This window comes from Dreissena polymorpha, chromosome 9, assembly GCF_020536995.1.
Source record: "Dreissena polymorpha isolate Duluth1 chromosome 9, UMN_Dpol_1.0, whole genome shotgun sequence".
Lineage (NCBI taxonomy): Eukaryota > Metazoa > Mollusca > Bivalvia > Myida > Dreissenidae > Dreissena > Dreissena polymorpha.
In genome coordinates this window covers 29,444,264-29,463,019 of record NC_068363.1, presented here as the reverse complement: position 1 = coordinate 29,463,019, position 18,756 = coordinate 29,444,264, and the positions used below count along the sequence as shown (strand labels likewise).

General features: G+C 37.2%; 2 protein-coding genes across 7 annotated transcripts in view; one reads left to right on the top strand and one right to left on the bottom strand.

The window, feature by feature from the left end:
- LOC127843889 (endonuclease/exonuclease/phosphatase family domain-containing protein 1-like) overlaps positions 1-18,756 on the top strand; it is a 470,950-nt gene that overhangs the window by 277,073 nt on the left and 175,121 nt on the right. The gene's annotated exons all lie outside the window — the stretch shown is intronic.
- Positions 10,045-18,756, bottom strand: part of LOC127843881 (uncharacterized) — a 290,337-nt gene continuing 281,625 nt past the window's right edge. The window contains exons 9-10 of the mRNA XM_052373769.1: positions 18,049-18,457; positions 10,045-14,163 (exon numbers count right to left, since the gene is read on the bottom strand). Coding sequence (XP_052229729.1) covers positions 11,651-14,163; positions 18,049-18,457 — 2,922 coding nt within the window. The 3' untranslated portion in view covers positions 10,045-11,650. The remainder of the gene's footprint in view (positions 14,164-18,048; positions 18,458-18,756) is intronic.

Genomic DNA, 18,756 nt, shown 5'->3' with positions numbered 1-18,756 from the left:
TGGAACTGATCAAAATTAATAAATAATATGATATTTATGCCCCTCTTCAAAGAAGAAGGGGTACATGTATTGTTTGCTGGATGTCGGTCGGTTTGTCTTTCGGTAGACCAGTTCATTTCTGATCAATAGCTCATAAACGAATTAACCAGTTGGCTTGATACTTCACATGTGCATTGGCCTTGGACAGTAGATGACCTCTATTGAAATTGGGCTCACTAGATCAAAGGTCGAGGTCACTATCACACTTATATTGTTTTGCTAGATGTCAGTCGGTTTGTCTGTCGGTAGACCAGTTTGTTTCGGATCAATAACTTGTCAACGAATGGACCAATTGGCTTGATACTTCAAATGTGCATTGGCCTTTGACAGTATATGACCCCTATTGAAATTGGGGTCACTAGGTCAAAGGTCAAGGTCACTGTCTCACTAAGTGTGAAAATCGTTTCTGATCAATAACTTGTCAAGCAATTGACCAATTGGCTTGATACTTAACATGTGCATTGGCCTTGTAGTGTTTTTCCCAGGCCGTGTTAGCGTGGCGCGGCGCCATGCCCTTTTTTGAAGGGCCACGCTGTCCCCTTTCAAAGCCATTTAGCGCTACGCTGCCCTTTCCAAAGGCCGCGGCAATGCCCTTTCATGGGCACCCGCTGTTTTCCGCCCTTATTGATAACATCATAATTTCCCCTTGACCAAACTTCTAAGCCGACTAGTATCAGATAATGGCTCCAAGGCAGTGAAGATTCGCGTGGTTAAGAATAAGTCATGCGTTAATATCAATCGATAATGTCAGAGGCTATGTTATACCAAGTGCACTTATCGGTCGGTGATGTGTACTCCTCCACGATAAATTTGTGGACTGTTACTTTGGAGACTTTTGATGAAAAACTTGGTGTTATCCTCATGGAAATTGTGCATTTCATGCATAATTCAGTTATATCAAAACATATATTTTAAGCATATTTACATTTAAAAACACAAATTAATTTTATTATCGTTATCGTCTTTAAGATATTTAATTATTAAAACAAGACTATTGCCAAGCAATATATGTCCCCTACCAGCTCCACCATTTTAGAAATATTTTTATATTTTTATTTGTTGCCATAGCAACCAAAATTTTGGACGTATGAAGAAAATAAAAAAGTGCATAATGTCCAGATAGCCATCTATCCATGTTTTAAATTTCATGAAAAAAAATATGAAGAACTTTAAAAGTTATCACAGGATCCAGAAAACCACCATTTTCAGCAGTAATTTCTTGTCTCTTTTTTGCCTAGCAACCATTTTTTTTGACGTAGGAACAAAATGAAATGACGTGCATAATGTCCATATTGCCATCTATCCATGTTTCAAGTTTCATGAAACCGGTAGGGGACAATAATTTCTAAGATGTAAACCAATTAAACAAAATGCAATTCGCGTATTAGGCGGACATATTGTAAGATTTTACTATGCTATGCGCACCTGTCGCTTTACGAGATGGCGGACATACAGAATTAAATTGTGACTCAGCAAAAATGGCAAATACAATCTTAAACGATCGAATTAACGATGGAGATCATACATTTAGAAGGAATTAATGAAATGTCTGTGATAATCAACAATGCATACAAATGTTTTAGATAGCAAGAACATATTTATTTGTAATCTACTCAGTGAATGTATATGACGGAAACGAGTGTTTACATATTGTTAGCGATCAGTTTACTCGCAATGTTAAACATCTGAAAAGATTTTTATGTTAGTGGTTCTGTGTATAATCAGATTCATATGCATATATTGCTTTATTATGTTTGATGTGCTGTACAGTTTACTGAAACAGCATGGAACTTAAATGTACATTGCAATCTAAATATATTAAAATAAATCAAAGCAAGTTAAATACACCATTCACCATTTAATGTGCTTGTTTATTTTTTGTTTTTCCACAACCGCCTCTGATGCAATTACATGTTTCTCCCTAAATCAGGTATTCACGGAACATTTTTGCCCTTTTTGCCTAATGCGCGCTTAAATGCCCTTTTTGAAAGTAATGCGGCATTCCCCTTTTTCCTCCTGAGAAAAACACTACATTGGTTGACAGTAGATATCCCCTATTGAAATTGGGGTCACTAGGTCAAGGTCACTATCACACAAAGTGTGGAAATCGTTTCCGATCAATGACTCGTCAACTAATTGACCAATTGGCGTGATACTTCACATGTCCATTGGCCTTCTATAGTAAATGACCCCTATGAAATTGAGGTAACTAGGCAAAAGATCAAGGTCACTATCACACTAAGTGTGAAAATAGTTTCCCATTAATAACTCCTTAACGCATTGACCGATTGGCTTCATATTTCCCATGTGCATTGGCATTCGGCAATAAATAACCCCTATTGAATTTGGGGTCACTATGTCAAGGTCACTGTTACACACAAAGTGTGAACTTGTTTCCGATCAATAACTTGTCAACTGATTCACCGATTAGCTTGATACTTCCCATGTGCATTGGCCTTTGACAGTAGATGACCCCTATTGAAATTGGAGTCACTATGTCAAAGGTCATGGTCACTGGCACAATAAGTGGAAAAAGTGTTTCTGATTAATAATTCATCAACGAATTGAACCATTGTCTTGATACTCCACATACGCATTGGCCTTTGACAGTAGATGACCCCTATTGAAATTTGGGTCACTACATTAAAGGTCAAGGTCAGTGTCACAATAAATGTGAAAATTGTTGTGATCAATAATTCATCAGCGAATTGACCGATTGGCTTGATGCTTCACATTGGCATTAGCCTTAAACAGTAGATGACCCCTATTGAAATTGGGGTCACTAGTTTGTGGGGGGGGGTATATATCTCCGACTGTGGAACTCTTGTTTGCAGTATTATTCATAGATGGGATATAATATTTAACAATGTAAATATATTTCATCTCAACTCATCTTGGCCTGTGGGCCCGTCAGTTTCCTCCTGGCGTAATAGTTCTGGTTAAGGCACCCCAGCTATGATGTTTTTCCCATGTGCTTGGAACCTAAGATTCATCCAGGTCTCAATGGCAGTTGTTTCTATGCTGCCTGTTCATCCTCTTCCATTGAGTGTTCCAGGGGAGAAATTGCCTTGTTGTGTTGGATGCAGACTGGCGATGGGTTTGTCGTTGGATGTGTTGGTCTTGAAATCATTGCTCTACCCTCTGTTAGTGGTAAGGTCCAGTCTAGCTATTTTTTTTTTGAATGTTGGATTTGTCCTGCTTCTGCTGTGGGGTTTCAGAGATAAAAGCTAGATTGTCGGATAGTCCATATGGTCCAACTGCTTGCAACACTAGATGCAATTGTGCTTCTGGTCCAACGAGGGCACAATGACAGTTGGAACAGAAAAGGTGAGAATAAGCAGCCTTGCCTTACTCTGGTTACTACTACCAAGGTGTGGGTGTGTTCCCTGCCGTTTACACTTATGCAGGTCATCATTTAATCAGACTCGCAGATGATGCTATGATCTTTACTGGCACTCTGTAGTATCTCAGTTGGGACTTCTGGTCAATTCTTTCAAACGCATTTTCATAATTGATGAAGTTTACATAGAGGGATGAGTCACACTTCAGGAAAATGTTCCAGTATGATGTGCAGGATTGCGATGTGACCGTGCACGAACTCATCTTTCGTAAGTCCGCTCATTGGTCATGTAGATGCTAGTCAGGTTAATCTTTTTTATTCGGATAGGCATAATGCGATTAACACTTTTCCTGACATGAAAAACAACGTTACCCCTCAGTAATTGGAATATGAACTTTGTCTTCCCATATCATGCTGAAGAGCGTGTAGAGTTACTCCTCCCTGGTCTCGATGTAAGCCTTTAGAGCTATTGGCAGTATGCTGTCAGGTCCTGCAGACTTGCCGATCTCCAACTGCTTGATTGCGCGGTGGATATCTTTCTTCTTGAATACGCAACACTTGATTGGCAGATCGCTAGTGGTATATCTGGTGACCTAGCATAAGCTTGCCTGTAGAGTAGCTCCTGGAATGGCTCGATCCATCTCTCTTCGCAACACTTGATTGGCAGATCGCTTGTGGCTTATCTGGTGGCTTAGCAGAAGCTGGCCTGTAGAGTAGCTCCTGGAATGGCTCGATCCATCTCTTCTTCTGCACTTCGTTGTCTGCTTTCACTCATCATATCTTTTCCATTACTTGCGGCTCTTATTTGTCATATTTTCCTGATATTCTCTTGGTGATTGAGTACAGGCCCTTGGTTCTGTTCTTGCATGCTTTCTTTTCTGTAATGCTTGTTTAACGAGCGTCTTTATGTAGATCTGCTTGGTTACTCAGTAAAGTCGCTTGACATTCCTATTTGGTTATGTGTGCTCTTCTTGTGCTTCTGCTGTTTCTGCTCTTGTTCCACTGCAGTTGGTCCTATTTCATTTTTCTTCTTTGTAACAATGTTCTCTAGTGTTTTTGCTGATAGCCATGTGGGTGTACAACTAGGGTTTTTTCTTTTTGAGCCAGTACTTGTTGTTCTGCTGTTCTCTTCTTCATGCAGGTCCATAAAAGTCTGGAAAGTTTTGGAGAGAGTTACCTTAAACTTTTATTGTCCAGTTGTTTTTTAGCATAGTGGCGTTGTTACACTGATGTTTGCTTGACTCCCCTGTTCAACTCTTCTGCTGCAGTTTGCTGCAATCGAGTGACAAGGAGATGATGGTCCGAAATAACATCTACTCCTCTATTGATGCGTACATACTTACAAACATACAAGTCCTCCTTACAATGCACAGGTGCTGATGCACTGGTTCTCGGTTGACAGGTCTGTTGACACCCAAGTTGCATTATATCCTTTTGGGATGGAAAATAATTAATCCGATGACCAGGTTACTTGTGACGCACACGTCGTCAAAAATCTTACTGAAGGCATTCATCTCTCTAGTCCTTGCTGACCCATGATGTTCTCCTATCCGTGTTCTTGGTGTTGAATTCACCGATTAAAATTATGATTTTCCTATTTTGCTCGTCTTGTCTGATGGTTTACGGACTGTTGTAAAAGTCATCATTTTCGTTCTCTTCACTGTTGTTTCGGAGCGTAGAACTCATGACTGGATTATGTCCATGTTGATCTTCTTCTTTGTATTGAAATAGGTAGTCCTGATCCATGCTGATGCCATCAGATGAGCGCTCTCTGTGCAGACTTTAACAGCATCTTGGCTTCTGCCAGTGCGTGTACTGCATCCTCCTGCTTATACCCCAAGTGCATCAGTAACTCGCCAGAAGTCCATGGCTTTTGCCCAGAATTAGTCTACCATTATTCGCATATTTAATGAAAGTTCAACTTCCTTATATCTCCTGCAACTTGCGCTCTCTCCAGTCCCCCCAGTCTGGTACATGTATGGATGGTAGTGTTGGTCCTGGTGGAGATGATGTTCTTTGGCCTGGCGGCTTACAGGAGGCCCATCTTCTCCCTTTTCCAAGATGTATTGATTGTCTGTAGCTACAGTGTGTTTATAACCCCAGATCCAATGATCAGGAGGTATATTGTTCTTTGTCCTGTCTGTCTGTCTGTCTGTCTGTCTGTCTGTCTGTCTGTCTGTCTGTATGTCATTATATACGTGTGTCTGTCCCAAAACTTTAACCTTGCTCATAAAATTAAAATTCTTGGGTCTATGTTCTTTAAATTTCACATTAGCATGCATCTCATTAAGATCTACAATCAAACATGGTTTGAGGTCACTAGGTCAAAGGTCAAGGTCACTCGGACCTTTACATTCAAACTATAACTTTGTTTCTAAAGTAGCTGCAGTGCGGCTTCAAAGCACAGTAGGGGGCATGGTGATTCACAAACACAGCTCTTGTTCATAAAGTAGGGTTGCTAGCCATACACAAAAATAATCTGGCAACACATAAGTGAGGCTACTCCAAAGATAGTTGGAATTACCTTTTAATCTTTGAATTACATCACTTTGCTAAAAGTTGTTATGAATTTAGTTTGAAATCTGTCAAAAACAATGTGCATTCAAAAATTCTATTAGAAATGTTTTATATAAGGTTTTCAATATTAAATGAATGATGTTTTTTGTTTATTTTAGATTTTGACGATCTTCGAAATCAAGGCTATCACAATTGTATTGCCGACGGTGTCTTCACAAACATAAGCGACGCCAACAAAAAAGGCAGCAAGACATACGATAACATCTGGATATCTAAACAGACAAAACAAGTGTTCACTGGTAAAAATTATTTTATTCCCCGCCAAAGCTGGAGGGATAATAAATTGGTGTTATCCGTCCGTCTTTGTCAGTCCATCCATCCTTCTGATTGACCATCTCAAAATTTATCTTTGGCGAGGGATATCAATTTAACAAATTTGCTTGTTAATATTGTTGTTATATTGTGCTTGATTTTGCTGGTCCAAACCTTTGTGCATTGTAAACGATTTGTGTTGAAGATTTCCATCAGTTGATGTTTATTTAAAATTTGCTTACCCTTGATTAATTGGAAAATACTATATTATCGATTGAATTAATTATGTTAGTCAATGAAAAACAAAGAAGAGGCATTTATCAATACTTAATGTTCCTGATTCTCAAATGAACATAAATGTATCATATTTCAAACCTTGGAGATTTAATTATGATGATGCCATTATTCCCGCAAAAAAATCTACCAGTAAATATGCAATCGAATTGTGGAATAGCTTAACATATTGCGAAAATTTGTTAATGTTAGTTCATAAACAATTTAAAATATGCTCATGAGATCACCAGAAGTCTACAATAATGCTGTTTTAGGCGGTTTTATGGTAATATATTTTATTCCCCTGCACAGGTCAATGTGACGTCGTGAGCGAGGGACTGCCCAGTCCCTGGATCCCCAAGGGCTGGACGTGGGGCGGGGTCGTGAGTGACCACTGTCCAGTGTGGGCCCAGTTCTACACGGGCCGTGACCTTGACACTGGAGACTTGAAGATCGGACCAGAGGCCATTAAATTTGCACTGACTGACTGATGTTTAGTAAAAGATTAGAATATTACATGTTTGACTCTGGTATGACAGACATCACTAGTAGCGAATTGATAATGCAGTTCTTTAAACAATAAATAGTGACAATATTCCACACTTTTCATTATGTTATTGCCATGAAAAGCCCCATTTAAACTACTTTGAAATGGAAGCCCATAATAAACTAATAAGACACAATTAACCAGCGCTTGAACATATTTGTGTGCTAATATTAGAAATATTCTCTTGGTAAAATGTTATCAATTTATGTAGCAAATTTGTACAACATGTTATGGTACGTGAAGTTTTGAGATGTTGATGTTATTTATGTTAAGTTTGATGTGTGCTGCGTGGATGCAGTAGCGTGTATCCCCGTACACATCTTCGATGTTGTTATATTTTCAGCCTTCAGAGGCTGGTAGCGGTATTGTTATGATGCCCCCCTTCGAAGAAGAGGGGGTATATTGCTTTGCTCATGTCGGTCTGTCGGTCGGTCTGTCGGTCCGTCCACCAGGTTGTTTCCGGATGATAACTCAAGAACGCTTAGGTCTAGGATAATGAAACTTGATAGGTAGATTGATCATGACTCGCAGATGACCCCTATTGATTTTAAGGTCACTAGGTCAAACGTCAAGGTCACAGTCACCCAAAATAGTAAAATGGTTTCCGGATGATAATTCAAGAACGCTTAGGCCTAGGATCATGAACTTGATAGGTAGATTGATCATGACTTGCAGATGACCCATATTGATTTTCAGGTCACTAGGTCAAAGGTCAAGGTCACAGTGACATGAAATAGTAAAATGGTTTCCGGATGATAACTCAAGAATGCTTATGCCTAGGATCATGAAACTTCATAGGTAGATTGATGATGGCTGGCAGATGACCCCTATTAATTTTCAGGTCAAAGGTCAAGGTCACAGTGACCAAAAATAGTAAAATGGTTTCCGGATGATAACTACAGAACGCTTATGCCTAGGATCATGAAACTTCATAGGTACATTGATCTTGACTCGCAGATGACCCCTATTGATTTTCAGGTCACAAGGTCAAAGGTCAAGGTCACGGAGACCCGCATTAGTAAAATGGTTTCCGGATGATAACTCAAGAACGCTAAGGCCTAGGATCATGAAACTTTATAGGTAGATTGATCATGACTCGCAGATGACCCCTATTGATTTTCAGGTCACTAGGTCAAAGGTCAAGGTCACAGTGACCCAAAATAGTAAAATGGTTTCCGGATGATAATTCAAGAACGCTTAGGCCTAGGATCATGAAACTTGATAGGTAGATTAACCATGACTCACAGATGACCCCTATAGATTTTCAGGTCACTAGGTCAAGGTCACAGTGACATGAAATAGTAAAATGGTTTCCGGATGATAACTCAAGAACGCTTATGCCTAGGATCATGAAACTTCGTAGGTAGATTGATAATGGCTGGCAGATGACTCCTATTGATTTTCAGGTCACAAGGTCAAAGGTTAAGGTCACGGTGACCCGAAATAATAAAATGGTTTTCGGATGATAACTCAAGAACGCTTATGCCTAGGATCATGAAACTTGATAGGTACATTGATCATGACTCGCAGTTGACCCCTATTGATTTTCAAGTCACTAGGTCAAAGGTCAAGGTCATGGTGACCTGAAATAGTAAAATGGTTTCCAGATGATAACTTAAGAACGCTAATGGCTACGATCATTAAACTTCAAAGGTACATTGATCATGACTCGCAGATGACCCCTATTGATTTTGAGGTCACTAGGTCAAAGGTCAAGGTCATGGTGACCCGAAATAGTAAAATGGTTTCCGGATGATAACTCAAGAGCGCTTATGCATAGGATCATGAAACATCATAGGTACATTGATCATGACTCGCAGATGACCCCTATCCATTTTGAGGTCACTAGGTCATAGGTCAAGTTCACGGTGACCCGAAATAGTAAAATGGTTTCCGGATGATAACTGAAGAACGCTTATTCCTAGGATAATGAAACTTTATAGGTAGATTGATCATGACTCGCAGATGACCCCTATTGATTTTGAGGTCACTAGGTCAAAGGTCAAGGTCACGGTGACCCAAAATAGTAAAATGGTTTCTGGATGATAACTCAAGAACACTTATGGCTAGGATCATGAAACTTCATAGGTACATTGATCATGATTGGCAGATGACCCCTATAGATTTTCAAGTCACTAGGTCAAAGGTCAAGGTCACAGTGACAAAAAACATATTCACACAATGGCTGTCACTACACCCATATGGGGGGCATGCATGTTTTACAAACAGCCCTTGTTTTTATTATTTTTAGACACCTTGTTTTCGTATATAATAGGAATTCAATACTGCCCCAGCAGCTGGAGTTTCACTTCTTTATATTGATGTACTGCTGATTTCACATTAGGTGTACCGTTCTTGGGATGTGGAAAATAGTGAATGCCACTTTTGTTTTCAAGTAGTTTGTGTGTTCCTTGTTATAATAAAACGCTCTATTCACAACATATGAACCAATAAACCATCTTTTATTACTTACACATGAATGTCTTCCGGTAATTATACTTATAATAGTTGTAGGTTTTGCTTGTTAGAACTATTTTGTATAATTGTTATTTAAATATAGCTAACAATACCATTTAGATTTGTTTAATATGTTTGAATACACAAAGCAAATTATATTTATTATATTACCACAATTTGATAAAGTTTTGCTGTTTTCACTTTGATATAGTATTTCTGCCGAATTTCACCAGTTTGTATTATTATTTGCTTAATTTCAAAAAATTTCATTAAATCGAAACCATCATCATTTCGTCATCATCATCAGCTTCATCATCATCACCACCACCATCATCACCACCACTTCCACCACAATCATCATCTTTATCATATCTTCGTTGTCGTTGTACTCATCGTCGACGCCGTTTTCGTCGGCGTCGGCTTAATCATCATCGGTAGCAGAAGCACAAACCACAGCAGCAACAACAACAGCAATATCATCAACATCTTTCAGCATCGTCAGTAAAACATCAACTTAATCATGCTAAGAGTCATTATCGTTTATAACAAAGTCAACGCCAACAGTGTTAATTTTATTTGTATTTCAACCATGACAACGCTTATTTTACAATCAATTAAAAAGCAACACACGTTCAATCATTGAGTAATCCGAAACTACCGCAACTGGTTAATAATAAGACATATACATTTATATAATTACATTATTTAAGAACATAGAACTACATACAAATGCATGTAGTTGTGCATTATAAAACTATTTTTTTATTGTAACATCTAAAAACAATACTCTATCATTATCGACGTTTAAAGGGTTCTATTTTTGGAAACGTTCAACATGACAGGTACTATGCATAACATGCAAATACAAACCTATTAATATGATACAGTTGAACATATCAAGCGGTTAGAATTATATTTTTAAAAAGAAGAAATTAAAATATTTTATATAATTCAATATTTATATGTTATTCAAATGCGTTGACAATTGTGTAAACGTGTACATGCTTGAAAGCGAACTAATAAAATTGTATCAATATGTTCCAAATTGTATTAGTCATTGAAACAAAGGCATACATTTAATTTAAACATGTACAATAACATTGACACAAAGCAAAAAACGTAATATCAGACAGACATTCAGACATAATAGTTTATATTCTATTAATATCTGTCTATAGTTTTATTTCGTTTAGTAGTGTGCCACTTGCTCTGTGGTCAAAATAATCATCATGCCATTTGTTCCCTGATTTAAATATCAAGTCATTAACGACTTAGGAGACTTATTAAAGGGATCTTTTTACGGTTTGGTAAATTGACAAAATTGAAAAAAGTTGTTTCAGATTCGCAAATTTTCGTTTTAGTTATGATATTTGTGAGGAAACAGTATTACTAAACATTTGCCATAGTCCAATATAGCTATTATATGTATCTTTTGACGATTTGAAAATGATAAAGCGTTGCAACGCGAAACGATTGAATAATTTGGAGAGTTCTGTTGTTGTTTAAATTAACGAAACTACGGAGATTGCTTATATGAGGTATACAATGCTTAAACTGTGTATACCCGGCGGAATAGCCGAGGGGGCTAATGAGCTTTTACTTCAGACTAACTCCAGGACTCCGGGGGTCACTGGTTCGAGCCCTGGTACCGGCTACTTTTTTCCTTTTTTAAATTTTATTCTTTATTTTTTACTGGAGCTTTTCAGATCCAATCTTTACATATATCAATATAAAGCATTTAATGAAAAACTTCAAAATATGCCAAAATCTGTGAAAAGGCCCCTTTAACACCATTGTGTTGATTTTTATAATTAATACATGTTAGAGAAAAGCTCCGGCGCAATATCTATTTTAAAGATGAGGTTAACATAAATATATATTGTTATAAATAAATGTCAACATACATTAGACTGAGACCGTTTTAAAATCGGGAGATAATGTGTTTCCGCCATATTTTCGTGTAAAACCTATCGTCGGAAGTTTAAAAACACATAAGGATAGCATAATGGTATAGCTTAAGTTCATGTATTGAGCAACAACAACAAAAAGTATTTAACACATCATGTTTAAACAGTTTCGATTGTTAAAGAGTATCAGAAACACTTCAAGACATGAATAAAATCAGAATCATTTTAATTTAGTATCCATCAAAAATGTACGCTAATTCAAGACAGTGAGTCGGGAATAATCTGAATTCTCATTGAAATTCGATTCATTTTGTAAAGGTCCATATATTTAGCGAATCTTTTATAAACATCATCTTTAAGGATATCGCTAGCAACGTCATCAACATCACCAATGTCAGGTACAGACATGGCACAACCGGCAGAATCAAGCCATTCATATATTCGGAATCGTTTTACTGTAACATTTTTCCGTGCAGCAAGTTCCTGTTGAATTGGAATGTATTCCTTAATTGGGATTTGTTCTGAAGGATCAACACTAGAAGCGCAACCAAATTCCAGCTTACTATCAATTGTATGAGTACACGTAGCCAATGAGTACACAAGTTCGCGCAATTTGGATGGAAGCATGGTGTCTGAGTAGATATTTAAATACTTCAATGATTGAGGTACCTGCAGAGCGACGTATTCATGCACATGTACTATTAAAGTTTCAAGCTGTTTGAGTGATGATAGCGACTGAGATAACGTTTCCGCATGCTTCACGTCAATACCGGAAGATTTACGAACTCCACTCAGACTCAGATTCTTGATGTTCAGACCACGGAGAGCCAGCCATAGACCAGGTCTCTCATACTCCAAATCAATACTAAGTGTTTCTAGCAGTTTAAGCGATGAAAGTGTCTTTGCCATCGACACTGTATGCTTCACATCAATTCCAGTACGTTTCCTCAAGCCACTCAGGCTTAGATGCTTGATATTCAGATCATGTACAGCCTCCCACAGACCTGGATTATCACACTCCATCTCTATACAAAGAGTGTCCAGCTGTGTGAGCGATGATATTGACAAGGATATCAACTTTGTATGCCAGCCTTCCCACTCCGTACTCTTCAGGCTCAGTCTCTTTATATTCAGACAATGGAGACCTCTCCATAGACCACGGCTGTCTGGGTTTAACGTAATACTAAGCGTTTCTAGCTGTGTGAGCGATGCTAATGACTGATACAACGACTCTGCTTGCAAATCTTTACATTTACCAATCTGATCATGACTCAGAAACAGTCTCAGACTCAGACTCTTGATATTCAGACCATGGAGAGCCTTCCAAGGACAACTACAGACTGCATACATTTCTGCCCACACACTAACATTAAGAGTTTCTAGACGTGTGAGAGATGAAAGTGATTTAGACAACGACTCTGTACGCAAATCGGTCCACTGAATCCAAATAAGACTCAGACTCAGAGTCTTGATATTCAAAGTATGGATAGCCTCCCACAGACCAGTACTGTTCTCACGTACGTCCATATCGAGTGTTTCAAGCTGTGTGAGTGATGATAGTGCCTGAGACAACAACTCTGTATGATTTAATTCGAAACCTTTGTTCCCACCTTTAATAGTCAGACTCTTGACACTCAAACCTTTGAGAGCCTCCCACAAACCAGGACAGGCTTCATGCGCATCAATACTAAGTGTTTCCAGCCGTGTAAGCGATGCTAGAAAATGAGACAACGACTCTTTATAATTTACTCTACCCTTACAAAACACACGCAGCTTATTGATATTAAGGCCATAGAAAGCCTCCCAAAGACCAGTACTATCTTCAGCCACATGAATATCAAGTTTTTGCAGCCTCATGAGCGATGATAGCGACTGAGACAACGAATGTGAATGATTTATCCTCAATCCTTCCCCCTTCCAACCATCCAGTCTCAAACTCTTGATATTCAGACCATGGAGAGCCTCCCAAAGACCAGTACTATCTTCAGCTACATGAATATCAAGTTTTTGCAGCCTCATGAGCGATGATAGCGACTGAGGCAACGAATGTGAATGATTTATCCTCAATCCTTCCCCCTTCCAACCATCCAGTCTCAAACCCTTGATATTCAGACCATGGAGAGCCTTCCACAGACCAGGACTGTCTTCAGTCACACCAATTCCAAGTGTTTCCAGCCTCTTGAGTGATGATAGCGACTGAGTCAACGACTCTGCATGCAACTCTCCCCTCTCCCTACTGCCCAGAGCCAGACTCTTGATATTCAGACCACGGAGAGCCTCCCACACACAAGGAGTCAATTCATCCATTGTAATATCTAGTTCTTCCAGCTTTGAGAGCGATGCTATCGTCTGTGAGAACGACTTTTCATGATTCACTCTACAACCGCTCTCCCCACGACCATCCAGACTCAGACCCTTAATACTCAGACCATGCAGAATCTCCCACAGACCGGTATCATTATCTAGGATTATTGATATGCTTTTGTTTTGACGTACGTATAAAGATATGTATCCAGTCGTGTATGATGTGTTGACTTCGCCCTCTCCACACGCAGTTAAGTGACACTTGTTCAGCCTACAGTACATATTACAATTACGTGTCAGCATCATGCTAAGCAGACTGCGTAGCCAGGTACAGGAACATGTGACACGGGTCAAGTAAATGTCTGTGATGGAGGGAAGTACAGGAGGAAGCTCTGTGCACTGGGTTGGATCGGCAATATTTAGAAAAATGCAGACCGGAAATTCCAATGTGCCCACACTGGCAGAATCTGAAAAAATGATGAAGTTTTAGTAATGCTTATACATAGTAATTGTGGTTGCATTTGTTCAATATTGAATAATTAAAACAAAAACAATGTTTTAGTTTCAGAACGCATCCCGTCATACATGTAATACATATAAATCAGAAGTATTATTGTAGTGTTGTTTAGCTAAAAATATTCAATACTATAAGTGTTATTTTTTTCGAATGGTTTACTTAAATTATTTCCAACTTGCAAACACATTTACAATACGTTTGTATGAGTGTTATATTCATACAATGTTGTGTTCCACATTACTAGTCATATGCATGCTGGTATAAATGAATCATTAAAATCAATCTATAATCCACAATGAAAATGCCGTAGGGTATAAACTAACAATGGCAATGTTCTATCAACTATTGAAAATATACTATTTAGATACACTCCCTGATCTACATGCATAAATAAATGACAACCCAGACAGCTTGTATAACCAAACACCTCGCATCGGTTATCTCCCGTACAGAGTATACCGTTCCTACTGCCATACAAATCAAAATTACTGCAACGAGACAATAGATTGAGAGATTGTTATAATTTAATTTAATTTAATGACAAACATTGGACATATCAACAAAGTGCAATAAGGTTGCAAATCTGCTAATTTGCTTTAACAATGCTTCGTTGTGTAGGGTAATAGACATTTGTTAGCTCACTTTAATATTTAACCCAATTATGCCTAGTGGACTCTACCATCCTTCTAAATTGGATTAATTTATTTCCAAAATTAGGGATGTCTAGTATATGTATTTCTATATAAAGAATATTTTTTTACAGAAATTCCTTTAAGCAAACAGCGCAGACCTAGATGAGACGCCGCATCATGCGGCGTCTCATCTTGGTGTACGCTGTTTGGCAAGGCATTTTTTCTAGACGCTAGGCATAAATGGTTTAATGTCAATTACATTTATTTGTATGTTTCAATTATTTTTTGCTGAAGTGAAGTTGAATTATATAGCTAACAAATGGGTTTAAACCTTGTGGATCTTTATAATTTATTGTTATTGTGAAATTTCCCTTTGACGGTAAACTTCTCGAGAGTTTCCGGCATAAGACTATTTTTCTTGAAACATTTATTATGGCTTCTGAGCTGGATTTTAAGAAATAATATAAAGCGTAGATATTAGTTTGTTAAGGATAGTCATTAAGTAAAGAATACCATATGCAATTAGCCAAACATGACAAATAAAAACAACCAAGTAGTTACACGTTGAATTGTGTTATTAAGTATATAAGACATGTGTAAGATATCACCATACATCGACATGCACTGTTTGACAACAAGAGCACTTTCTAGTTTCTGTCACAGAATAAAAAATGAATGAATTATATAAATGCGTCAGCGAAATAACACAAACGTCGGAGACTCATACTGAAAATACCAAACATTATCGTTAGAAAATGAAGAATTTGATTTCAAATTAAAACTGTACATTGATTATTTAAATTAGCTTTAAAATCACGTTGGAACTATTTCGATTTTAATGCCGAGTATAAAGAATATGACTTTTCAAATTACAAAAATCCCGACACGTTTTCAAACATATTAGTGTTTGTCAAAATACAACGTAAACGGTGCAATTTGAGAAGACTAACAGCAATAAAACTTAATGTTATTAGGCCTAATGCTTGCATTGTTCCTCTTACACTTAGAGCTGTTTAGCTCTTACTTCTAAAAATGTTCTGATTAAGTGTAATGAAGAGTGGCGGTCAAGTTTTTCTAGATTTTCAACAATCCGGAACAAGTTTCGAACTCAGCTGTCATAAGAACGTATGTTCTGACCGAATGTCATGTAATTTGAAAAACAAATCGGCTTGAGCGTTGATAATTTATCACTTCAGTCATATGAAGGAAAATGCTCAACATTAAGTCGGCCATTTAAACTAAGCTTAGATATTATAAGAAGATATGTTCTGACAGAGTTTAATAAATACTTAACGTAATGTATGGCCACAAGAGCGTTACCACGGTTTCACTAAGGTAATTTAAGGGAAACTGCCCGCCCCTTAATGAATTTATTTTTCATTATTTTTCATTCATTCTTGCAAATAACACATGCGTATTCAATGAATGTATTCTAATGAATTTCACTTTATCATAAGCAGCATAAAAAAACTGGATTTTATGCGCTAATCAAAATTCTAAAGATGTTTTATATTTATTTCTTAAAGCTGAACCGGTGTGCTTAAATCCATCAACGTTTTTTTGTGTGATCCCACAAAGTCACGCGATCTTTCACCCTGTATCATAACTAAAACACATTTCGATCAATTGTCATTAAAGGGATCTTTTCACGCTTTGGTAAATTGACAAAATTGAAAAAAATTGTTTCAGATTCGTAAATTTTCGTTTCAGTTAAGATATTTGTGAGGAAACAGTAATACTGAACATTAACCATGCTCTAATATAGCCATTATATGCATCTTTTGACGATTTTAAAACCTAAAAATTATAAAGCGTTGCAACGCGAAACGATTGAATAATTTGGAGAGTTCTGTTTTTGTCGTTAAATTTTGTGAAACTACGAAGATTGCTTATATAAGGTATAAAATACGTCAAGCATGTGTACTCGGCGGAATAACTCAGTAGGCTAAAGCGTTTTTACTTCAGGACTCTGGCAGGACGCCAGGGGTCACTGGTTCGAAACCTGCTCCGGGCAATGTTCTTTTCCTTTTTTTATTTTTTTTCTTATTTTTTACTGGAGCTTTTACGATCCAATGTTTACATTTATCAATATAAAGCATTTAATGAATAAGTTAAAAAAATGCCAAAATCTGTGAAAAGGCCCCTTTAATATTTGACTAAATTGTTATATATAAAGTGTAAACATGGTTTTAATATAATCATATAACTAAAACTGCACCGCGGCCATATTGTTTAACACACCGAATAATTTCAAACTGAACAGAGATGCAATTAAAACTAATATTTTGACAAGGTTTCATGAAGAATGAACTTAATATAATTAAAAGTAAATTGGTCTTTAATTTTACAGAGTAGTCTTGTGACCTGAGAAGACCTAGTTTTGGATTCGGCCGATACAGCATTGTGAAAAATTAGTTAGCTCAGGTATGAGAAATACACACACAAATATACCTGAGGCGTTTTAAGTATTTGTTATTTCATTATAGTAATTTAATTTTCAGACAAATGTTCGTTGGTCACAATTTAAAACTATATCCATTTTAGGTCTACAAATAATATGGGTAACATGCACTAAAATAGTGCAGTAAATACTGTGGAAGCATTTTCCTAAGCCGGTCATTAACTTGAGAAGCATTGATTTTATATTTAAAGTCATTGCTTTCATAATAATTACCACACAATAGGAAAAACAAATCCAAAACAAAACATTATTATAATTATTCGAGTAAGAGGATTCGTAATTAAGTTGTACTAGTGTAATATGTACTTTACTGACGACTGTTGGAATACAATAATAGTTTAATGATGCTTGAAATATTTTGTTTGTGCGATTTTACTGGTTTAAAACTATAATTTTACGAATCAAAAAGCGCCAGTCTGTCATATAAAAAAAGGAAAAACCACATCTCTGCGTGAAACTAATCGGCTTGTTTCTCTAACGATTCTACTGAATGACGGCATGTTCACATATGTTTATAAATCAATAATTTGTAAGCTGTGTGCTGTTACAAAATAATTAAATTTCACGTTCTTTGTTTGATATATCTTATGTTCATGGACAGCCTGAAAAAGTTGCCAATACGCTTATTCAATAACACCGGAAATGTTTTATCGGACTGTGATCAAAACAAAAATAAAGGTTTACCTGTTGCCTTGTACATAACGAAAACATATTCGACAGAAGAACCATATTGTATATTTACCTTTAACCAATATGCTACGTCCTTCTAGCGTTAGATATGTCAGCTCTAGGCATGATTGAAGGTCAATTGTAATCTGAGATGCGCACTCGTCAATTGCAGGTGAAAGTCGTTGGTTTGAAAAGGGTTTCGTGTCATCGATGTCAACTTCCAACATAATGGCATTAGCCGCGTTAGTTTCCCAAACCTTATGAAGGTCAATGATGTTGTCTTCATCGAAGTAAAAGTGACTGAGTTTAAGGGAAATGTCGGAATATCCGTTTGCATTAGCTTCTCTCAACCCTGCAAGTATGATTTTAATAAACATTTCGTGACAGTCTAAATACAATTCATTCAAAGCATCGCGTTCATCCATCATGCTTGATAGCTTTTCCGCACATGATACATCCAGTCCACACAGGAATATAAACACCTGTGCTATGTCGAGATAGACTTTCCTATCGCAGTTAAGGTAGATAGAAATAATACCATCAATAAGATTCGTATTGCGGGCGATATGATAAGCAGCGAGGAATTCCTGCATGCTCAAGTGGATAAACATAAATGATGGCGATGATCGCAGTGCAGATGCAGTTCGTTGCGCCGATAAAATTCCGGATTTTAATGCAAAGTCCTTGATTTCATCAAATTTGAATTTCTTCAATTCTTCTGTAATGGTAAACACTATTGCATTTTCCTTTTCATTTACAAACAACAAATGAAAGGCCATTT